The sequence below is a fragment of the Pocillopora damicornis genome, chromosome 7 (genome assembly GCF_964200805.1).
Source record: "Pocillopora damicornis chromosome 7, jaPocDami1.2, whole genome shotgun sequence".
NCBI classification, from domain to species: Eukaryota; Metazoa; Cnidaria; class Anthozoa; order Scleractinia; family Pocilloporidae; genus Pocillopora; species Pocillopora damicornis.
The window spans coordinates 6,651,695-6,676,500 of NC_142676.1; the positions used below are offsets into that span (position 1 = coordinate 6,651,695).

The window sequence follows — 24,806 nt, forward strand, 5'->3', positions numbered from 1 at the left end:
CACCACAGTTTCTTTAGAAACTTACCCCTTCATTAATAATAAACAAGGATCTGCCTGCAGTCAACCAGCGGTATCACAATTGATTACTCTACTCTGATCAGTTGGGTTCCGGAGTTGAAACCTTGCAGGATTTTTTTAGAATTTACGTTAAGAAAAGGCGAATTGAATGGCAGATTCAAAGAGGAGGTAAGTACATGGGTAAAAAGGAATGCTTTATTAGAAAACTGCAGAACTTTTCCTTGTATAATTTTTAATACAGTAAAAAAGCTGAGCTTCCAAGGTGGCCATATATACTTTGCCGTTAAGATCAGGAATAGGTTCGTCTGTTTGATAGTCTACTGACCCATTGAAAACATAGTAGTTTACATCAGTTAAAATTAAGAACAAGAAAGCATTATTACCGTAAAAAATATACAGCTTTTAGAAGCTGGCCAGTAAGGTATTCTTGGCTTATTGCAGAAGGAAATGTAATGGTTTCATATTAATAATTAGTCATGGTGAAGAGCAGGTCCTTCACAATAACAGTTTGAGTTGGTGAAGGGGGGACTCAAGTGTGTTTGCATGAGCTGGGAAAACTTGGATTTCAAATTACTGCAGGGAGGGGGGAGTTGGACAGAGGGGTCTGAACATCCTGATTCCCATACCCTTATTAAATGGCTCTTGCCTCTGTTTTATTTTCATTGCAAAAGTTTATGCTATTTTGCTGAAAATTTTACCCAGTTCCTGCCCCTCTTGTCTCCAGTACACCTCCATTCCCTATTCTCATGGGTTCCCATCCCCCTGTCCCCCACCAATTAACTCTTAGATACTGGGAATTGATTTTGGAATTAGGAAAGAAAGTGTTTATACACAAACCAGTGTCAAACGTGTTATACCCGAAATGCAGTGGTTTTTTTTTGTTGTTTTTGTTGTTAACAGTACAAGGATATGAATTATTTAGAACCAGACCTTCTTAATTTTATTGTCAACTCCAATTTGAGAATATTTTTCACAGGTTAATGCTTCAGCCATAAGTCTTGTAAATGGTTGGTAAATGGTTTATCAATCAGATTGGAACATACAGGGTAAAAAGGGCATTTTATCACCAGCCTCTGGAAGTGTGTCTTCAATTTTCTCTTCAGTAAGTTCTTGTTTAGTATTTTATCTTTTGCTTGTTTGTGTGCCTTTTGGTTCTTTCTTGTTTTCTTTACAATTACAGTTTCTGAAAATATTGGTTCCATGGTTCTTGTCCAAAAAGATGTTTAATGAACATGACATATCTATTACATCAGTTTCTCAGCAAATGAGTGCCTAAATCAAGGAACATTTGCTGTGACTGTAACAAAGAAGTATTACTGATCCCATTCAGTCGGTCAAATTTTAACTGACTTAAATGATTGGTCTCTTAACAGTACACATCTTGGGCCCTTTTACTGCATATTCTTTGGAAAAAAATGATTTAAATTATATAGCTTGCTTTAGAAAATACACTTTCTCACAATTTTTTTCCCTTGAATGTAAATTTCAACAAGCTGAGCCACAACTCCATCACATACTTTAAAAATGAAAAGAAGACTCCCAGATAGGTTGTTATTTGTGTGTTTTTTAAGTGTATGATCATGGACAATAAAAGAAAGGATTTTGCAATGCTGTGGCAAAGTTCACTCCTAAACAACTAGCATGGAAGAACTGTCCACATCTTTCGCAGCCAAGCCAGTCTTCATTGTCATCCATCTGACACACCTTGCAAACAAGAACATCCCTTCCTCTGCCAAAAAGTGAAGTAAACACAATACACAATGGTGATTGTAATGATAAGAAAGGCATAATTATTGTACCTCAAAATGTCATTGTAACAGCTGCCAAACAGGTTGGATAGAAGCTTCATTCTCTCGATAGAAACATTGACCTTTGTGATCGGTCTGTTATCACACAAGTTCCTGGCAAACTAACAATAGATCTTGCAGTTATATTATATATGATGTAAGATTGGTTGATGTAAAAATGTAAATATTCTGATAATGTTTCTTTAAAAACTGCTATGGAATGACATCATAATGTTTTGACTGTTTAATGTCAAAGATATTGATGGAATTGGTACCTATGAGCTCCCTTATCTAATGCTTTATACTACTCTAAAGATTACCTTACAAATAAGTACTCCACAGTTGAATCCATCAGTTTGCTGAAAATGGGGTGGCTTGAGGCATGCCCACTCTTTACTTTTCCAGCCTGTTTTGATGTCAGCAGCCTCGCTACAGAAAGATTGCAACCATTTTCATAAATGCTACTGGATATAGCTACAAAAATGAGTTATGAACATTGTCTCAATATTAATTCCTGGCGATTGATGGAATCAATTAAGTTAGGTTTAGTTAAGTTTATGTTACATGAAGTCACTAAATTACTCATATATATATATATATATAGCTGAAAAATCATAAAAACAATGTGGCCAGTACAATGGCCATTCATAACTCTCACAACAATGAAACACAGGGTCTTGCTGGGAATACAGAAACTCACCTTATGTTATTTATAAGTCTGTACAGGCTGGGATTGGAAGCTGCTGTTATTTCATTTGGATGTTGGTTTCCATGAATAGGATCAATGTAGACACGGATAGATTCCTTGTTATCTAAAATCTTTGAACACATTTATTTTAGGTCGTCAAAACGAAGTCCTGAGTCATGTGTACAATGTTCAATTTATCTAAAGAATATAATACAAATTTTAGAGATGACTATTTTATAAAAAAAAAATGTACAGTATGAAAAGCATCCTCCACTTACCAGTAATGTCCAGTGATGTCCAGTGATATTCATTGGAATAACAATTTTTTCAATTTCATGGAACCTCTCGCCCATCCACAATCTACGGGTACTTGCCCCATGTTTCACCAACTGACAAAGGGTACTGTCAGCAGCAAAGATTTTTTGGTCGAGTTTTGTTAGTTTCCACAGTGTAGCATCAACGATCTACAAAGAGAAGCACAACGAATTTAACAACTGAAGATATACAAAATTAATCTTTCAAATAGTTACTGGAAAACAGTACTGCTCACCGTATCAGTTAACTATCCATCTACAAAACTAGGGATCTCCTCTTTAATTTTCTGTGTTTCTTTTGCAGATAAAGCGCCAGGAGGAAGAGTGGCTAGCAAGTCAGAAACGGTTACTTTGAATGGCCCTACTTCCAGCACGGAATCGTGTATACCAGTGTTGACTTGCAAGGTCTTAACTCTCGTCTCTGCGTCACACAACTGTACTTCTGACTCTCCTAGCTGAGAAGGCCTGCATATACACCACAACAGTAGATCAAAAGAATAGTCTAAAAGGTTGATAAATCGTTCCCTACTTAACTGATAGAATATTCGAAGAGTTATGATCACTCTTCTGTATTACTACATTCGATAGAATTATACCTTGGTGAGATACGAGCAGAACTCTCGTGAATTGTGCCAGTTAGCTCATCATTATCCATGTCGTTATCCGCATCATTACACAGTTCAAGTTCATTATCGTCATCAAGAGACACATCACATATCGAGTCAACCTGCAAATAAAACATTGGCACATACAAGATAAACATTTTACACGTTGACATAAACAGTTCTTTCAATCGTTGTGAGAAAACAACGAATTATACCAACCTCTTCTAATTCCACAGCACTGTCTTTGGAATTGCCCTCATCTCTTGTCAAGTCTACAACCACGCCCCTGTCCTTCCTTCTCTTGCTGTGTCGTCTGCGTTTGGGAAGTGTCTTATGTTTAACCTTGTGGTAGTCTACCTCTGTAACTTTGAGCTTCTTTTTTGCAGGACTCTGTCGAAGAGGAAGGTCATTTTCAAGAGAGGAACTTTGACGGAGATCCTTTAGCAGAGATTCCACAGTCGTGATAGTATTTTCAAGGATGGTGAAGGTGACCACTAGCAGGCGCCGAGTATGGCGGCCACGAGGATATTGGCTCCTCTTCTATTAGCTATTTTAATCAATTTTAAGCTTCAATTTTATTACAATATATACTTGGATGAAGACTTTGACTCTCTCAAGCCTATTTGGAGAGGAAAAAGTTCGGTTGGTTGCGACGTCTTTGGAATTTCCTTCTCAGCTCGTAAGTGCTACTCAACAAGGGCGCACCGCCATGATAGACTTCGAAGGCCTATCATGAAATGGGTTAAACATGGTTATATACTGCTTGCGGCGACGGATTGCTCCCTGTTAACGATAGACATTACAGTTTTTATGGATGTGGAGACGAACCCTGGTCCTATTTCTTCAGAGAAGAGCTATGATCTACGAAAGCAAACCTGGTCTGACGAAAGTAAGATTCCATGTTATGGAAGAAACTATTTACTCGGTTTGAGAAAGAAATCTGGTAAACCTTCGAGCCCTGTCTTAGAGACGCTTAAGAAACTACAGCTGCTCAGGTTTCGTGGTAATCGGGGAGGTTTGAGAAAAAATGTTCAGCATGTGAAGGAGAGAACTATTCAGAATATTTCTGTCGTCATTGGACGAAGGGCGGAAAGTGGTTTTGCTATTCCCCGGCTGCGGGTTGAAAAACGACTATCCCCTAGCAATCTCGTCAGTGTACCAAAACAAGTGGTGTCCCGCGAACACACCTCTGTTAGTTCTGGTCAGCTTGCTGTCCCTAAACTTTTGTTTATTAATATCTGTAGTTTGGGGAAAACAACTAGTCGGGTGCGAGCGGTTGTGGCTTTGGAAGCCGACTTAAGAAATAATGACATCGATGCTTGTGTTGTGTCGGAAACTCATTTAAAAATTGAGGTACCCGATACGGTGGTTAATATCTCGGGTTATAATATCTTCAGAAGGGATAGGAATTGGTCTGGATGCGATCTAAGGAATGGGGGAGGTGTTGCTATCTAAACAAGGAGTAATCTTTCAGTTATTGATGTTTATCGTTCTAATTTATACGAGTTTATTTGCCTGACTGTGTTGCTGCCAAGTGGGAATTACATTCTTTTATCTGGTCTTTATCACCCCCCGAAAATATCATACCAGCAATGCGATTTAATGGATTATCTTCTTAATTTCTTTGACACAATGCTGGATAATCACCCAAACGCTACTATTGTTTGCGGTGGCGATCTTAATCACCTTGATCTCACGAGACTTAAACGCATTACTGGTTGGACCGCTTTAGTGGATTTTCCAACACGAGGGGATTCATTTTTGGATAATTGTCTTACAAATAGGCCAGAGCTCTTCGGAAAAGCTTTATCTATAAAGATGCTGATTAAGACGGATCACATTGGATTTATAGTTCCAGCGGGCAAGAAACTCAAGCCTATTCGTAAGAAAGTGCAATTTAGGGATTGTCGTGAGCATAGGAAGCAAGCTCTTTACCTTGCCCTCGCATCAGAATGCTGGGATGATGTTTTGGAAGCGGATAGTATCGAAACAGCTGTGAACATCTTAGAATTGAAGATCCTGTCAAATATTAACTGGTGCATGCCTTTACGAACGGTTTCCCTTTCGTCCCGTGATCCAAGTTGGATGACACCGCTAGTTAAATACATGTTACGGAGCAAGTCTCGCATCTCTGTTTTACGCACTAATAAGCATAGAGAGCTTAATAGAAATGTGTTGAAGGTTATTGGCGAAAACAGAAGGATGCTTCTGGAGGGCAAAATGGGGAGCAGAGAATGGTGGAAAAACGTAGACTTGATATCTCAACGCCGGCGGTCCACAAACGTTTCGCTGGATAGAGAGACCGCTCAAGATTTGAACGAGTATTTCGGTGACCTATGTACGGATGGCGATTACGTTGAGCCCGCGTTACTTGAAATTGGTCCTGAGGTGAAAGTCCCGGAAATTAGTGAACGATATGTATGGAACTCACTGAGTACTCTAAAGAAGACTGCAACTGGTCCTGACCAAATTCCGTATTGGGTGTGGAAAGACCATGCGGAGATCTTCACTCCAATCATTACTAAGCTATGGAATTTGTCTCTCGCTACGCACCAATGGCCTAGATCGTGGAAAAGGGCAAGTATAAACCCACTGCCAAAAGTTGATGTTCCAGTGGCAAGAGGGGACTTCCGGGGGATCAACGTAACCCCGGTAATAGCAAGAGCCCTGGAAAAGGCAGTCTATAAGATTCACGCCCAAAGGCCGGTAGAAGAACAGCTGTTGAATAGTCAATTCGCGTATAGAGAAGGAGGGAGCTGCACAGATGCTTTGCTACTTATACAGAATAAGATCTGCAAGTTTCTTGATGATCCCAAGTGCAAGGCAGTGCGGATGTTCGCGATGGATTTCAGTAAGGCCTTTGACTCTGTGAGCCATCAACTCCTTGCTGAGAAACTTAAGAGTCTACCACTTAACCCGTATATCATAAACTGGTGGTTAGGTTTTTTGCGAGATAGAAAACAAAGAGTTATTTTCGGGAATCATGTCTGTAATTGGAAAACAGTTAACAAGGGCACTACCCAGGGTAGTGTTTCAGGACCTTATTTGTTCAATATATTTCTTAACGATCTGGAAATTAAATTAGGAAACGAGACACTTGGTTTCAAGTACGCTGATGACTGTACGATTATTGCTCCGGTATATTATTATAAAGATCACTCTGTAGACTTAATAAATCAGTTTTTACAGTGGGCAAGCCAAAATAGAATGAATTCAAATTCTACTAAATGTAAAGAGCTTGTTATGTATAAAAAAGGTCACACTGCTGAGGCCTACAAAAGTATTTTTGGCATACCTCAGACTAGTACAATAACCATTCTTGGTCTCACGTTTCAGCCGAACTGCAAATTCAGTACTCACCTAAAAGAAAAGTTAGGTAAAGCTAATAAAGGTTTATATGTTATCAGATGCCTCCGCAAAGAAGGATGTAGCCAAGCAGAAGTAGATGTTTTATTTAATTCCATTGTCCTACCTAATATTACTTATGCTCTATCTGTGCATGGGGCCTCTGAGTCAGAGCTAACTATAGCCCAGCAGTTTTTAGATCGTTGTTTTAAACGTAGTTACATATCTAAGAAATTAGTGATAGGTGACTTACTTAAAACGCAAGATCACAAAATTTGTCGCAAGGTTTCAACTATCCTGAGCCATCCTCTTAGAGCTTACTTCCCTGAGACCAAGATCACGAGGTATAATTTGAGAAATAAATCCCCTGTCATGCCCGCCATTCGCACAAACCGTTTTAAGAATACATTTTTTAATAGAATTGTTTTTAAGTACAATGTAGCTTTGTAAAAGTGTACTTCCTGTATTAGACTTTTGTATTTGTTTCCACGTATATACTTATCTTATTTAGATACACCTAAGCTTATTTACATCCTTTTCTTTTTAATGTAACATAAGATATGTAATTTTATCTTTTGAACAATAAACACACAGACACAGACACAGACACAGGATAGCTGAATCATCGACCACGAATGTTGCTGATATTAATTCATCGACTCTTTCCTGAAGGCGCTTTCTGAGCTTTTCAGTTATTAAAGGTGGCTCGTTGTCGTTGATTTTTTGACGAGAAGAAGTGCCACTGGATTGAGCAGGTGCATCATATTCATCGGAAGATGAGGTGGGGACTGTTGTTTCTGCACCGCATACTTGACTGTAATAGTCATTTCCCTCGTCCGTTGAACTCGGTTCCGAGGTTGGTTGTTCGTCAGGATCGGCTTGATCAAAATGCACGGTGTCCAGAGTTATGAAGACGCTATTTTTGTAAGAATGCGGTAAGCTGTTAAAGCTCCACTCGTCAAAGAAGTTTAAAACAGCAAAAAGGTGTTTACAAGGGAAATGCGTTTTACGCCAGCTTTCACATTTGCAGCTTGGCTCCAACAGCTTGACAGCAAACAGCTTCGTACTGTTCAAACTGCTTTTGACGATAAATTCACCCTTTCCTAAATTGACACATTTCACGTCATGTTCGGCAAACTCAGCAGCCCCAAAGTTACTCCTGAGGCAGTGTTTGACGAAATGAGGAGGACGGTTGTGAAGATAGTCAGGTATATCGCGCTTGAATTCGCGATAAGAACCACTCAGCTGAAGGTTGGTGTCCAGGTAGTGTTGGTAGGAATCAGGGATAAACGACTCTACGATCATCACCACTATTCCAAAAACTGATTTGTCGAGTGATCCAGTCAAATACCTGTATTTGAACAACTTATTCTGCGCTTCAATTCCATTGTTGGTATTCACGATGTTGACGGCCTGTTGAACACGAAATGCATGAGCCCAACGATCGGAACAGTCCAACCACACCTTCCCGCAGTATTCTTGTACTTTGGGATTTCCTAAGTACAACGTCGACTTTCTCAGGCTTTCCACGGCCTTCTTGTAGGACGTCTCCAAACGAGCACGAGCAATTGCTTGCATCAGTTCTAGAAACATCTTTCGTTCCCCTACGGTCAGTCCATTTTTGCCGGCTTTGACCCATCTCTGCCACGCCTGCTCGCGGTGAAAATCGCATATGTATACCGCAACATCTAGGAATTCGCTTTCGATAGCATTTATTTCCGCCATCGAATAATCTACCATAAAATACTTTGGTTTCCACGTAGGTTTCCAGCTTTTGATGATATTAAGGGCTTCCGCGATGCATTCATTGTCCTCGTTCTGGCAGAGAAATTCGGCTACAACCTTATAACCCGCATCGTTGTGGACACACACGAAAAACAAAGGGATCGCATACTTAGTCGTTTTGTAAGTGGCATCCATAAGTACAAGGTCACTGCCATACCTGAGGAGAAGCCTCCGCTGCCATTCTTCTTGGTGTACGAACAAAATCTTTGTCTTGTCGCCATCCTTGACCTCGTCCCTTGTCCTGAAATAGAACTTGGATGATGGGGAGTCACGCCTCCATTGCTCAGTTTTGCGCCTTAGTGACTCTTGATCATCACCGCAGTATTTGCTGGCGCTGATTGCTCGAGCGATATGACTTCGCAAATCCTGGCGACTGGGGTAATATCGTCGGTTCGACTTTCGGGGTTTCTGATGACCTTCATGACTTCCAAACATTTCTTTGTCGACGTACTGCTTCAAGCACATCCGTACCACATCTGGACTAGTTATATTTTCACTAACCAGCTCGCGGATCTTGCTTGCGATTTTCGGATGGATGGAGTGACCTACTGTGGCGGTCTCACCGACAGGATGTACCTTGTGTGCTGTACTAAGGGGAAGCCTGAAATAGAATCTTGTCGTCGTTCTTAGGCGCTTTCCCGTCTGCTTGTCATCCTTTATTCGCTTGAGAATCCCGGCTTTAGCCTTCCGTAGACCTTTCTTTGACGAGCACTCTTCAGGTTCTAAAGTATAATCAGTGTACAGCAGTATAGCTCGCACTTGCAGACTTGCTGGGCAGTCGAGTTTTCTTGATCCTTGAACTTTAATGTAACCTCCGGAGCTGGCTAAGTAATCGTGTCCGGAGGTATTTTGAGGTTTCTGTTTCTTTCCACCTCGAGAATCCTATATTTTCATAGAGAAACAGAAAGTAATGATAAGGTTCTAAGCACTCTATGCCACGTTTTTGAAAATGTCGTAGCAAACCGTGTCAATAGTATCCTTACCGCCTTTGGTCCATGCAAGCAATGTCTTGTTTCCACGGTTACCACTGAGAATGGGTGGGCCAGACATGCAATAGGAAGGTTGCCAGACTTTTGCTCAAACATGGGTTGTAATAAAAAAAGACGAAACTACCGACATCATAAAGAGAGATTTTACAAAGCTGTTACATAGCGCGATTATTGAAATATTGAAAAACTTTCCGCAAAGCAAAAAAGATGATTTTTTTTCCAACTGAGATTTCCGGCACTTGCGACTGAAGTATTTTATAAAGAGGCTGTCAAAACGACATTTATTAAGTTTTCTTTTTATGTTGACCACAGACCCCAGAGCCCGGTGTTTTCCAAGTATGTCCGGAAATTCTCCCTTGTGTTTTATTTTATGTGTAATGAATCCTGAAAACTCGATATCTTTTTCATTATTTCAAATGTATTTTTTACACTATAGATCTTTATTTACCTTCGTATACTAATTTACTCCCCAGACATCAACTGTTTTAAGTTTCTACCCTCGTGTCATTCTTGGAACTTGATTTTGGTAAATTAAAGATTTCTGGAGACTCAAGCTTTCATAATTTTGGGCTGCTTTCTTTGTTTTTCAAAAAAAAAAAGGAAAAAAGAGTGCAAACGAAACAGATCTGGTCCGCACGCGCATGTTTTTCACAGCGCCTTGTCTTTTCTTCCAAACCCGTGTAAACTGTTAAAAAACCTTTCAGGCCGAGGTTAAAGAAAAATGTGATCATTTTTAGACTACGAAAAACGCTTTATTAAATTGTCGCTAAATCTTGACAACCGTGAATGATTGTTGACTTTTATGACAATGATTTAGCATTTCTTCGTACTCATTTTCTCACCGGTGGAAGTTGTGCAATAGTCTGTCAACGCACGTGTGGAACGGATACTGTAGATGCCTTCGGATAATTACCGAAATTAAAATCCTGGCCGCTTGATGGCTAAATTTTATTGAACTGTTGCGACATAATATTTCGCTTTCATTTCTTCATTAAAATATGGACGTCGCATCTGGGCTCCATAAATGACTAGAATATTTCCGCCTTTAACAAACAAAAGGCAGCGAAAGGTCAAGTTGTTTTGTAATATAAACATGAAAACCCTGGCATGGCCTGCCTTGACTGTATTCGTCCTCTGTTTTGCGCAATCGTTTTCCTTTTCCCGAAAATTGCAAACCTAAAATGCTCAAAAGAAAAAGTAAAGAAGATTGAAAATACCATTTTCGGATGATCTCCGCGACCTTTCCTTGACCTCTGTTGTGGAGCGCACAAAACATGTAGAATTCAATGTGGTGAATTGCTCAATGAGATCTTCCTTCCGTTCCTCTGTCCCATCTAAAAACCCGTAACCGTAGTCACTATCAACGCGTACCTCGCAGAGGTTTGCATGAAGAAACTCGATTTCCTTTTTAACTAGCGTAGATTGTTTGCCAGGACTATTTGGATTAGCTAAGGCCAGTAGCCCGCGTTGCAAAAAATTCGGATGACATCTCGTTAGCAAGGCAAGGTCAATGAGCCCTGATAGGGACGTGACTTTAAGTAATAGCGCGGGATTCTTGCCGCTGGTTATAATTAACAGCTGATTCAACCCTAGTCCCCAAGTTGAGCTTCCCTTAGTTAGTTATTACTAAAGTGGGACGACCGCTGACAGAATAAAATCATACTGCGGAAGGGGGTCACAGAGTCTACGTGGGAATTCGCGACCCTTGTCATTGGCTGGCAAAGTGAATCCGCTGGCTTGCCGATTGCAGTGTCAGGAGAAGCGCCCAACTTTATTCTTACTTCTTCAACCGGTTCTCTGCTTCTAGAAGATGGTAACTTGGTGATATAAATAATGATGTGAGCTCACTCTATGTAGAAGTAATCGACAAGAATCGATCGTATTACAAATGCACGATTTGTGGCCGAAAGTTGTTGAGGAAACAAAGACTCGAAACTCACTTGAGTTGTGTTAATGGCAAAGGTGAAAAATAACTCAAGCCAATCACAGTTTTGAATGCGACTACAAATCGTCTTTTACCCTCATATTTATAAAAGAAGGATACCACATTCGGAAGTATAAGAGATACATAGATGATCCCATTGTACCAGTACCTAAATCTACAAAGCTTGACCGTAGCAAGCGTTCAGCAACACGTTCCAACACCGCCATCTCGATTCCTCAGTCAGTCGTTTCCACTGAACTTAAAGCAGTATTGACAACAGAGTAGAGTGCGTCTTACAAAGGAGAAACATTTGTACAAGAGACAGAAGTAGCTATATGCGATTACAGAGGTGCGTTGGAACTCTGGTCCACAAATAGTTATGCACTGCACGAAGTATAAAACAATTTTGTTGATAGCTGACAGACGGAGAAGAACAACAAGTAAACTTAAGAGCTGTTATTATTGAAGTGTGACTAGCACTTTTCATTTTTATATAAAGAAGGACTTGTAATATGCACCAAAAATAAAAGATGTAATATTTTTTGGGAGATCCAGTGATTGGGACATTTAAAAAATTAAGTTATGAAGAAAACTTGGTTGGTACTTCTCACTACTAACAAGTCTTGTTGACAAATATTTTCAGAGCAGAGTTTCAAATAAAGTAAATTGAAGACGTCATTTAAAAGGTGTTTTTTCTCAAAGGGAACATTGACTACCTCTGTCTTGTCTGCATGCCAAATGTTTGCAAAGTGTGTGGATGATCCACAAGTATTGGAACTCTTACAAAAATGTTTTGTAAGAATAAAAACAGCAAAACAAATTACAGCAATTAGTCATGAAAATAGAGCAAAAAACTGAAAAAAAAAGCAGCAACAATAATCATGAAAAAAGAAAGATTAATTAGGTGTTGAATTTGTTTGTCTAAGGCATGAAATTTCTACTAAAAGTATTGTCAACAAAAAGTCTCTGACAGCGTTTGAGGCAACTGAGCTTGACTGTTCCAAGGTTTTCTAACAAAGGCAACCAGTAATGTAGGTTAGGGAAGTAAGATAACAATGTAATTATTGTTAATTATTGTGGAAGTTGGCAATTTCCATTTAACATAACTGACAGCTGGTTCATGAGAAAATCCATATTAATGTAAAGATTTATTAAAACTTAGTTTGAATAATAAATTTCATGATTTTTAAGTTATAAACATGTACATGTATGTATATCTCTTGGTAAGTTTTGTATAGCATACCCCATGGGGGGTAGGAACATTTATTGTTTTTTGTTTTTCGGTCCTCAGTCATATCCAAGCCCTTCTCAGTCTTTTCTTTAGCCATATTTTGCAGAAAAGATGCCGCTGTCATGTACAACTTTCAATCATTTCACAAACGCACAAAGGACTGCAACGTTTTTCTAAACTATTGAAATGGGCTCATGATTTTAATCAGCGTTGAACTTTTATTCTCTTCCAAATCCCTCGGTGAACTATTTCCAACCTCCTTTACTGTCCATTTAATGTAATCTGTTCTGTAACCTTTAGGACACCTGAAGCCTAAAACAAATCCCCTTTTCGGGTGGTATGTCCCCTTACCATGTTTGCCACAGGAGGGTGTCCTCTTCCCATGGGACGAAAGGTAATGGCAATTCATGATTACTTCACTGTTAAAGGTTTGATTCGTAAGCATTTGCGTCCTTCCCAAGGGCCAGTTATTATTTACAGATGTTGAGAGTGTATTGATCCAAGTTCAATATCATTGTCGTTATCATTAAATTGACAATGCAAACATGTTTTATATGAGTGAGTTGTGGCAACATTATTTGAACAAACCTTGCCGGTTAGCATCAGGAATAAAGTCACGCCAAAGGACCAACAGTCCACAGAGTAAGTATAAGACTCTCCCATGATCATCTGTAACACAGATTGAGTGCAGTTCATTAGCATTGCAAAAAGGGTTTTAACAATTCAACTGCATGAGCCTGATTTGAAATATCAATGTATTAACAAGGGCGTGGTCAGGGTCTTCTGGCAGGGGGTCCTTCTACTCTCTTTTTGTCGGAACTGAGGGCGGAGAGGCATTACCAAATATTACTATCATAATTTGTCAAATTTTCGTGAAAAATAGAGAGGTTACATACCCCTATGTTGCTGAGAAAATTGTTGGATCTCGTTTGACAATGCCTTGACTTAAGATTGGCCTTAGTGGAAGATTATAGGAATACATTTTACCCTCAGCGTAAGAGGAAAAGAAAGAAGAACTTTCTTAAAAATCTAACGAGAAGGTAAATAAATAGTGAGAAAAAACACCAGAAATTTGAACAAAGACTTTTCAGTATAATCTGCTACAATGCCTTATACCTCAGGCGCCATATATGAATAAGTTCCACATTCTTCAGTGATTGTAAAGGCGACAACTTCGCTCAGACCGAAGTCTGACGACTTCAGGTGGCCATTTGAATTTACCAGAATATTTTCCGGTTTTGGATCTCGGATGAAATAGGTTGGAAAAAACTTCTTTCACTCATTTTTAGTGTACATCACTTTACATCAGGGGAAACCAGATTTACATCAATTTTTCTGTTATAATGGAAAATCTTCTACCTGTTCTTTCTAGACTCCAATCCAATACAGCTCATGTCAATTGTGGCGCCACGATTTCAAAAACAAGCCCTTTCTTGTTTTCTCACTAAGATTCGTCGTCCACCACTGGTGCATTATATTTTAGCCAATTTGCACCAAGATAGCTTGTTTGACAGGGAAGGTAAGTTAATCGACATTGGAATTAAGCTGGAATGAACGAGAAGATCTTTTTGTATCCTAGAAGCAATTGGAAAGAAACGGGTGTATGCCGGCTGTTTTATCTTCTCTAAACTATGAAGTATCTTTATCGTTCCCATAATCCTTCTCGTTCCTATAATTCTTGTCGTCAGTCTTATTGTTATCGTTGTCACTGTCATTTTCTCTATCGTTACTGGTATCGTTATCAATATCGTCTGTGTTGTTTGACAAAGGTCTCCAAGACACTGGGTAAAAAGCAAATTTTTCCTTCGAAATGAGACATTACTGAGTGCGTTATGCCACAAACATACCTGTGGATGACTTTTTTTGAATTCAAATATTTTAATCTTAGGCCGATGTCGACGGCGTAAAACCTGAAATACCAGACGCTGTCGTATGAATACATTTAATTGACTTTCTACGTTGTAATCTCGGTCTTAGTCGAAAGAAAATAAGCAACTGCAAGTCTGCAAACTTAAGACTGAATGCATTGACAGCGGCATAGAAAAAGCCTACATTTTGGTAAAGAATTAATGAGCATGGGTGACAATTAGGAAAACAACCTTAAATACTCCTGGGATGCTTAGCTTTTTTTCCTTCACAAGGCGTAAAATTTATGTTCATTCAAAACTTACCTGGCGCGTTCTTCACTCAGTTTTCCTCCCTCCCCTCGAAGAACTCCAGCGAAGTCCCTACCGGGCAAAAATTCCAGCGCTAATGCTGTTTTTGTGAGCTGTGAAAAAAACATATTCTACTTAGTGTATTGACTCAGCATTACAGCTGTTTCAATTAATGCTTTATGTTTTATGATTCTTTCTCACTGAATGTTAATTGAAATCAATTTACCCTAACTCCTCCCTTATACTTTGTTGACGACGACTGATTCCCCCTCCCTTAAATCTTTTGCCCCCCCCCCCTTAAAAAAAACCGGCTCCTAAACAATAACTAGCTATTTGTTAATAAACAAAAACTGACTGCAACAGTGGCAGGCTCAACTTGCGTTGAGTCTGAAACAAAGAAGTCCTCACAACGCTCCACTGGTACGATGTGCAAAGTTCCATAAAAAACGTTTCTTAAATACATGCATCGCTCTGACGAAGGGCTAACGCTCGAAGTGTCAGCTTTAGTCTAGCTTTTTTACCCTTTACTGTGGCTAATTTAAGTTGTTAACACTAAATTACCTCTTAAATACATACTTTGATGGTAAATGCCCAGCATAACTGCGTAACGCAGGAGCTCCCAGCCAAGCGGAGGAGGATGAGTGTTTCTTTCAACACCATCAATTTTTTTGCTTCATTCTTCTTCAAGGTTTTTACTGCGTAATATCCATGGGTTTTTTGGCAATAATATTGCGAGACCTGAAGTATGAGGAGGATAGCCAAGCGTTAAAGAGTCTATTTAACAATACTTTGAACAGTTTGTTGCGACATTAATTCAACCGTTAATGTAACTGTTAATTCAACCAAGGTTAGGCAACTCCTTGGCTGCATTCTGTAAATTGGCAGCTGGTCGTCCGGTGAACGGGGAAATTTTTATGCAATTTTTTTTTTAAACATTTGTCTCGTAGTTTTGAGTTGTTCCTCAAGGTATCAGATTATGTACTTATAGACTGAGTTGGTGGGTCGGATGGAAAAATATTTGGCTCGTGGTCATGACTTCGGGACTGAGTGCAGCGAGGTCTGTACCTCGTGAAAAGAAGACCAAATTATATTGTAATTGTTAATAAAGCTTAATATCTTCTTTATCTTGAATTAAACATACTTGCTATGATAAAACACAAGTAACTACTGCTACTGCACTTAATACCAGCTTAGAGGCGGTGACTTTAAGCGTCAAATTGTACCATGTTACAATCCGTTACAATGATTGTACTAATTTGCAAGTTTTGGTGTCTATTGTGTTTGTGTTATCTGCGGTGTCATTGATGTGTTTGGATGAAGTTAAATGCGTTTGTTGTGGTTGTCGATGACCTGTTTAGTGTTATTCATGCAACTGCATCTGATATTGATCGTGTTACGATTAAAGATTTTTCTAAGTTTGTGGTCTTTCGGGAAGTGCTTGTCTACTAGGGCAAGGAATCTGTGTCCGGTATTGGTGCTGACGTTTTTGCTGAATGGGGGGTTGTACCAGAGTATGTTGTTCCATTGTTTTTTCGGTTGTTAGTCATGGCTGGTTCGTAGTGTAGAGTGCACCGGTATCCGCATTCGTCGAGTGCTTTTTTGTATGGAGGAGCGGCTTGGTTGAAGGATGCTTTGTCAGATGAAAGGGATGACAGTCTTTCGTCAATGCCGGCGGGTATGTTCTTTGTGGTGGTTGGTGGGTGGTTGCTTTCGCGGTGGACGTCTTGTAGTGTGGTGTTAGGCTTTGTGAAGGGCTGGTAGGTGTTTTTTTCAGGTTGAAAGTGACGTCTAAGAAATCGATGGTCTGTTTGTTGGCTTTGATGGTGATTCGTAGTCCATTGTGATTAAAGATGCGGCATATTTCTTTTTTGATGTTTTCTGTGTCTCTCGGTGTGGTGTTTGAAATGGCCAGTCCGTCGTATCTGTAAAGTCCGATGTTGATGTTGAGTTTCCGCAGTTGAGAAAAGAGGGAACTTCCTACTAGCTCGCATGTTTCGGCACCGTCGTAGCCGCCCATTGTGACGTCAAATGTTGTATCGGCCTTCTTTTGCATAAGTTTTTGTTTGGGCATTAGGATCGAATGCTTTGCTTGGGTTATGTTTCTTTCGTTGTCGGTGATGTTGTCGTAGGCTGAGGCGAAGTCGAGTGCTCTGTTCAGGAGGTCTTGGCTGATGGAGGGGTTGAATTATTCGATGTTAAACCAAATAAAACTGTGGTGTTGTTTGTTTTTAATGGCTTTAAACCACTCGATCACGGATGCTGTGTTTTTCCATTGATTGAATTCGGATGCTCTCGTGATTTTGCTGTTGATTCTGTCGAGGATTGTTTTGCTGATTCTGCCATCTCGGATTTGTTGGGGTGAATTAGTCGGCAGGTCGGTTTGTTAGCGAAGTTCGGTTTGTGGTCTTTCAGTGTTATGAAAGCGTCTTTGTTAACTGTCATGTCCACTCTGTCATCGATGCCTCGTTTCGTTGCGATGTTTTTGTTTTCTGAATGGATGGCTCGTGTGGTATTAGGTTGTGCTTTTTTGTAGGACTTTGTGTTATTTTGCTTTAGTAGATCGTTGTATGTTGACGGTTCTAGTTTGTAAAGGTTCGTTGTTTTGTCAGCGGCGATAAGTAGCTTGGTTTCGTTTTTTATGCGTTTGGTGTCGTCTTCGTCGTCTTGAGAAAAGGGTTGTTTACTTGTTTGAGTTTCGTCGATTGTATCATTTTTAGCATGTCGTCTTCAAATTCCTTTAACTCGTCGATCGAAGGGGGGTTCTTAGTAGCCGCATGTGTCTTAATATTTATAATATACAAATAACAGAAACTCACCTCGCCAAAGCCTCCTTTCCAAAGTTTCTTAACTTCAATTAGGCCCTGGAAATCAACGCTGTCCAAGTCTTCCACTCTTTGCATTTTGGTAAAATAGTCGGACATCTCCTGACTTTTTCATTTTCTATGGATCTTTGCACAGAGCAATATGGAAAAAAATTAATTGTTTTTATTGGTCCATTGCAAGGAATAGTGATGCCGATGGCTTAAGTTTTGCATAGGAACCTTCTGCATCCGTGACTAAACCCTTAGCCTTTAATACTGATAAATTTTCTAGATGTTACAGAAACACCGTCAATCAGAAGGCCAGAGAGGTGCTAGATTATTCTATATAGTTTGAAGAAAAAAACAACAAAACGAAACAAGACAAAAATAAAGAGTACACGGAAGTGTCTGGGTCAACTGCCAATGCCAAGTTCAAATCTCGTTAGATTATATCACACGTGAGCCGCACGTGAATACGAAATAAGAAATTAAGGAGGAGGAGAAGATTGTAGTTTGAAATATTGAATTAAAAACTAATTGTAACATTGTATAATATTCACGTGCTTTGAATAAGCATTAATATGAAAAGCTGTCTGAATTATTATTTCTCACGTTTGTCGTTTATAAGTAATCAAATGATTGCTTGTCTTCTTGTTCAGTCTGGAATAAACGAGCAATCGTAATTTTTGAAAGACAAAAAATTCACTCTCTTTACGGTCAATTGTTTTGGTCTTTGGGATGTTTAAAAATGTAGAAGTTGAACACGGACTACAGATGAAATAAGTAAAATTTAGATCACTAAGGCTAAAAATTATTACTCTTCGTCTAGTTCTGTACTCTTTCCAAGCTTGCTGTATTAGGTGTAGTTGAAGCCTTGACAATTAAAAAAAAAATTCAAACTAAAGACTTGCTCAGTTTGTTTGTTTGTTTTTGTTTGTTTTTTTGCCACAGCGTGATTTTCATCTTCTCTAAGCTTAAATTAAACGAAAATTTTATCGCATTATTTCCACAGGATTTGAAGGTGACCTAAATATACCAACAGTTCTGATGAAACTTTCAAACTTCAAGGTTTGATGGGGTTTGGAATTTGGAATATGCCGGGCCCGCTCTATGCAGTTCAGCTATATATTAGCAAGTAGTCCTTCCAGTTCGGAAGCTTTAAAAAAAGAAATGATAAGAAGAAATCAGCTACGTTTACACGGAATTTTCGATAAAATATTCCAAACATTTAGCTCCTACGAAAGAAACACTCAAAAACGGCCTTTTCCCGGTACTCATCGATTACAAAACTCTAAGCGTTCTTTATCTGAAATTCCTGCTTTTGGCACAATTTCGTTGATTGGGAAAATTGAAAATATTCTCGGTTTTAGCGACAAATATTTAACCGATTTATGAGCTGATTATATAAAGAACATCTCAGGTCCCTCAAAGCATTTGATTTCAACTCCTCTTCAGCGAGTTAAAACGCCGATGGCCGTGAAGAAAGTTTTGATCAGCGAAGTGTCTTGGAGATACAAAGCATTGTAGTTGGAGAATAAACCTTCTTTCGAACTTCTTTCTTACTCTGCTCTTACCCAACTATATGCAAAATACTCTAATAACAGGCTGACTAAAAAGAATTGTATAATTCAACAGATCTTCAAAGTTGCAGTAGTGTCTTCAGTGTATCTATTCCAAAGAGGTCTTCTATCTTTGTTTATTTAAAGGTGGTCCTTACCAGCAGTTGCTGAGAAGCAAATTTTAAAATTTTTTCATAATCATCTTTGAGGGTATATTTATCTTGTGGCGGCATTACTGTTTATGAAGGCGGGTATGGCCCGCCACCAAGCCAGCTTTGCCGAAGAAAATGCTGAGGGCTTAACGTCCAGGCCAGTGCCCGCATGCATCCCAGCCACCAACGTATCCGAAGGTGGGTTGCAGATGACTCTGTGTGTGCACCAGCGCTAATTAATAGGGAAATTTTCTCTCGATTTTCTCTAATGACACAAGCGGTGATCAAAGTCGCAAATGAATCCGTTGGTGTTGAATCCTTCGATTGCGATCAAAATTTAGTCTCTTTGATAAATGTTTCATTGTCGATATAAAAGAAAATTTTCTGTTACATTTTAAAAGTGTTAGATAAATTCAAGCTACGGTAAGGTTTTAGTTTCTAATGATGTCAGTTGAGTTTTAAGTTTGCCGGCCATTAGGTGCACCTGAAAAATTTACAGTGATTTTTGGTCAGTCCAAATTTAACCTATAAACGCCCTGTTATACGCTTAAGCCTCACTCAAGGAATTATATTTCTGTTAGTAATTCTTAACACTAATTAGTGGCAGCTCTTGCTTGTTGTGTGACCGCGAAGGCAACGAGAACGTGACAGGTAACGGGCGCATGGGAAATGACTTCATGAGCGGATCAAACGCTCTTTACATGACACTAGGCAATAACTCGTCAACCAAAAAACTTACTAAACTTTGGAATCGTATGAAATTTCTTAACAAGCATTCAACACTCTTAAGACGTTTGAAAGAACCTCTCGGTAGAATTTCTGTGAAAATTCCTGACTACTGGACATTTAGTCCATGAGACCCTGGCCGCTGGGAAGTTAGACTCAGCGTTGCATTCATATTTGTGACCTACTATATACTCCGCTCCTTAAAACGAAAAAGAAAAGCTATAAATTTATCTGACGTTCAGTTCCAGCATGACGATTGAAAAGTAGAATAGCATGCATGACCAAAAAATAGATTCGTGACTTACAAATTTAACAAATGATACACCATTTTTTGTTTTGAGTTCAATAAGCTCATAATTGTATTCAGCTTCTTCGAAACTGCTCGTGTTACCAAGTAAACCGTTTTGTTATACGCTTGCGGGGAAAATTACAATTTCACAAGAGTTACAGGTGAGTACTGGATTAATGACTAAATACACATGAAAAAAAATTTAAACTTACGACGAAAGAATCAGAGAAATATGACATTAATTCGTCGTAAGCGAGGGAGAAAGAAAAATCGCTAGTTTCCCTCGAGGATTCGAACCTTAAAATTCAAATTTTACGATCTAAATCTCCAGTCCAAAGTTACAAAAGACCTCGTTAGTGAGTCAAGACATACGCTGGGTTCATATTTGACAAGACTTCCCGCATTCTCCTGGGATCTGAATCGTCGAAAGCGTCATGTCTGAAAATAAATAAAGAAAGAGAGTAAAGTTCAAGCTCCATCGTCGAATGAAGAAATTAAAAACATCGAGATCTACGGGTTTAGAGATTGAATCCTCGAAGATGCTTAGATTCTCTTAATTACACACTCGTGACGGATAAAACGATTTTTCTTTATTCGACCCCCGAGCAAAAAATTTCTCCTCTCTCTTTATTAGTTTGAATTCGATGAAGGAATTATTTCTCAATGCTGACACTAAAATAAACATAATAAACATCGAAGTAGCTGATTTATCTGCCCAAGAGAGATTTATGAAACTACAGCATGGCTGATTCCAATATTATGTGCACCGCTTGAGCTCTTGGTACAAGAACAGTATAACTCTGAGGTTGTCTTCATCCTTGTCAATTCAGTTTTATATGAAGGAAACTGTCCTTATCCGGGGAACTGAAAAAAGGATTTTGAATTGCGGATAGTTTGTGTCCTATATTGAAAAGAAAATGACTGAGCCTAAGTCTCAATCGCAGGAAGAAGTAATAGGAATACAGAAACATTAAAAATATACACACAATTCAAGAGAAAGAACAAAAACAAAGAAAAAGACAAGCGCGAGAACTTTCATGAAGTAGAAGAACAATTTTAATTTCTAAACTGGACATTTGAAGAGATTTGTTATTTACTCGTGACAAGGGATTGTAGACTGATCTATTGCTCGTTAATATGAAATCTTTCATGGTTTTATCGAAATTTTAAACGTATTATTCTTGATATTTTCAGGCATGTAGAAATAATAATGACAACTTTTGGAGGATAAACCGATTCAGAGGATGGCGGTTTAACAGGTACTAAAAAATTTTAATATTATAAATTACTATAGTGTAATTGTTCCGATGATTAGTCTCGGGGATTATTCAACAATATTCACTGAGCCTGCGGCGAGTAATTGTTAATCATGACACGTAATACCCCTCAGCTGGACAAGCTTGATCATGAGCTTAAGCAGCCGTAAATTCGCCCAAGTTCCTTCTCAGGATTGTTAAGGACGACGGTTTCGTCAATAAGAGACATATTATACAGAAAAATTATTGATATAAACCAAGAGGTTACCAAAATGAATGAACCTGCGAGACTCGTTGCAGTTTTCTTTCTTTTGACTTATAAGGAGATATACTCGTGGCTCCTTTGTATTTAAAACTGCTGAAAAACGTTCTATGTTTGTGAAACAAAAAAATGTCTGGTTAAGAAATTACAAAGTGATGGACCGGCTACAAGCACATCATTTCTTTTTTTCGACTTCAATGTGGGAAATCCTGAGAGAGCACATCACACCCTCTCGGGTGGCTGATTCACACACAGCTGGATTCGCCTTAATCTTGTTCGCTCGTGGTTTACACCACATGAAAAGAAAAAGGAAATTGAGATGCTTTTAAATTGAGTGAACACAGACTTTTTCTTAGCTAATTTGACAGGAGTAAATACAGTTTTCTGCTATAATAATTGTTGGGCAGTTTATCGTTTCATGTCGCAAGGCTGAATGAAAAATTTTATATGATCTCAACGATTCTCCCTGAATTATGACTTTTTTACTTTTCAGTCAAGGCAGTGAGAATTGGAGCTGTATCATAGAAAAGACGAAACCCAACAAAGTAAAAAGTTGCCCGCAAGCGTTGATATTTGGAGCAGAAACCACACGGCTACCTACAAAATATCTGTAAGAGTCCTCTATTGAGAGCAGGGACAACCGAACGAGTCCTGAAGAGCCCATACTGATCTCTGCTTTTTCAAAAGTTGATTCTCCACTTGTCTTGAATGCTCTTATGAGCTATAAGGATTTGGACACGCAAAAGGAAAAGGACTTTTCAGTGTTTTGATCTTTAATGAATTGTTCGAACTAGGTTAAAAGTAATATTTTTAATTCGTGATGTCTTGAAATCATCATCACATTTTTTTATTTAACATGAATGAGGTTGTTATCTACAAACAAGTTTTAGGTGTTACATTTACATTCAAGTTGAAACACCTAGAAAACGTTTTCCCACAGTGTTTTTACAATTTTTTTTCTTAATCGGTTTTTGCCTTAAGGTTTATATAAAGCTATTACAGTCCTATGCATGTATAAAGATTTCCATAGAACTTGAAAAATAATCAGTCGTTTGATTGCTTGATTATTTTAGTCGAATGGAAATTTTGATTAACTTTCGGAGGAATTTTAATACTTAGTTATAATTAGTTATTGTGTCATGATCATAAGATTTGTTGGAATTAAAATGGCAGATTTTTTATGGTCAGTATTGAATCTTAGTATTACCAAAACTGCGACAGATTTTTCGTATGCCTTTGAACGTGATAGAGTGTTCATGTATTGGCATTGCGACATATTTTGAGAGCGCTGTTTAAACCAATTACCCAATTGTAAAACGAGAGGCTAATGAGACAGGCTCGTTCACAGATTTGGCTCAAATTTTGCTTGTAAACTTGGTTAAGGGTTTTTATCACGAAATGAATATTTCAAGATTGAAATTTGTTTTGCGCAGGAAATTACGGCTAGCAGCTATCTGGAGCCCCTCCAGGACACGGAAACGAGGCTGAAAAAGGGCAAGTTTTTAATGCCTGGGCTTCCTTTGCTCTCTCATTGTTGTATCTTTTTTATTGTAAAACAAATTCGAAACTCTTGTTTTTTGTTTTGAATGTAAATTTCGTTGAAAAATTAAAGGGAGGGAAACGCGCCATTTAATTAACTCAGTTTTAGGTGTTTTAAGATCCCTGAAAAATACCGTTAGTCCAGAAGCTTGTAATACTGTTAACATGTCGGGTTAACGAGTTTGGATGGAATTCGATGGCAGTGATTGGTGCAACTTTTGGATCAGTTTCTCTCTATGGTCAGCTGCCGCACGGCCCTCCTGCTGTTGTGTTTTTTGATCGGGCTTCTGGCTTCTGAGACTCAATTCCCTTGTCCCTGTTAATGTTGTTAGGGTGAAGTCTGACGTGAATTGCCTCTTTTACCTTGCGTGTGTAGAAATGGGCATCACGATCAATTAACTTTAGTCTTTACAGAGCAGGCGTGTTCGGTGGTTGTGCTCTAAAACGGCAAAGGTCAGCGTCTTAGGGAGTAGGATATCCCTGTCGTGTTCCTTGATTCTCTCCTGCATAGGTCTACCTGTTTGGCCGTTGTAAACCTTTGCGCACTCACAGGGAATCCTGTAGAATACGCCATCCTGTTTAGCAGCGTCGACGTTATCCTTCGGGCGTACTAGGTGTTATCGTAGCTGGCTTGGAAACAGTTGTTGTTAAAAGAGGCGAATTTGTTCAGAGAGGCCTTTGACGTAGGGCAGGTCTGCGGTGGATCTGAACTCGGTGGGGGGTTCAGTAATGGCGGTTTGTGTCGTGGTTTTTGTTACTCTGCATGGAAGAGGAAGAAAAACCATCAGTAACAAGAACAGATGACAGATGTTTCTTCTCGTTGGAGATGGAGGATTTTGTTTCGCACGCTTGTAAAGGCGCATGTAAAGACACTTGGCAATACCGTGCGCTTTATTGATTGCGCCAAACTCTCCTTACTTGTAGTAGGTAACACCGAACTACATCTACGACACCCACCATAGTAGTCTTCTCTTACTACACCTATTGCACGAAACTACACGAAACTATATCAACCTGCACGTATTACACCAAACTTCACAAAACTTCACCTACTACCCTAAACTAAATCTACTACGCCGAAGTCCACCAAACAATATCTACTACACCAGACTACATCTACTACACTAAACTACATCTGCTACACCAAACTACACGCACTTACACCAAACTAAACCTTCTACACATACTACACCAAACCACTTACAACAACTAATACCCAACTACACCTACTAAATCAAACTGCATGCTCTACACCAAACTACTTTATAAAATAATTCAAATAGTACGCGCGCTCTGATTGGCCATAAAACCATTTTACACGAGCGTATATAAACACGGTGTTCGTTCCTCTTTCATTAGTTATTTTATAAAAGAAATGTA

At 39.0% G+C, this 24,806-nt stretch overlaps 2 protein-coding genes across 2 annotated transcripts in view; one reads left to right on the forward strand and one right to left on the reverse strand.

Moving 5' to 3' along the window:
• Positions 1-22,829, forward strand: part of LOC149042281 (uncharacterized) — a 44,529-nt gene extending 21,700 nt beyond the window's left edge. The window contains exon 9 of the mRNA XM_089212783.1: positions 22,381-22,829. The gene's annotated coding sequence lies outside the window, so the exon portion shown is untranslated. The remainder of the gene's footprint in view (positions 1-22,380) is intronic.
• On the reverse strand, positions 2,821-4,123 carry LOC149042283 (uncharacterized). The gene is made up of 5 exons (XM_089212285.1): positions 4,118-4,123; positions 3,632-3,952; positions 3,404-3,534; positions 3,044-3,272; positions 2,821-2,957 (listed from the first exon to the last, which is right to left on the reverse strand). The coding sequence occupies exons 1-4, from the start codon at positions 4,121-4,123 to the stop codon at positions 3,056-3,058; spliced, it is 675 nt and encodes a 224-aa protein (XP_089068411.1). The 3' UTR covers positions 2,821-2,957; positions 3,044-3,055.
• Positions 22,830-24,806: the final 1,977 nt, after the last annotated feature.

Bases quoted from the DNA above. Each gene is read 5' to 3' on its own strand.
- LOC149042283 (XM_089212285.1), bottom strand. The intron at 3,535-3,631 runs GTTGGTATAATT...TTTTATTTGCAG, and splicing joins GTGCTGTGGAATTAGAAGAG to GTTGACTCGATATGTGATGT. The intron at 3,273-3,403 runs GTATAATTCTAT...GTGTATATGCAG, and splicing joins TCTGCTCGTATCTCACCAAG to GCCTTCTCAGCTAGGAGAGT.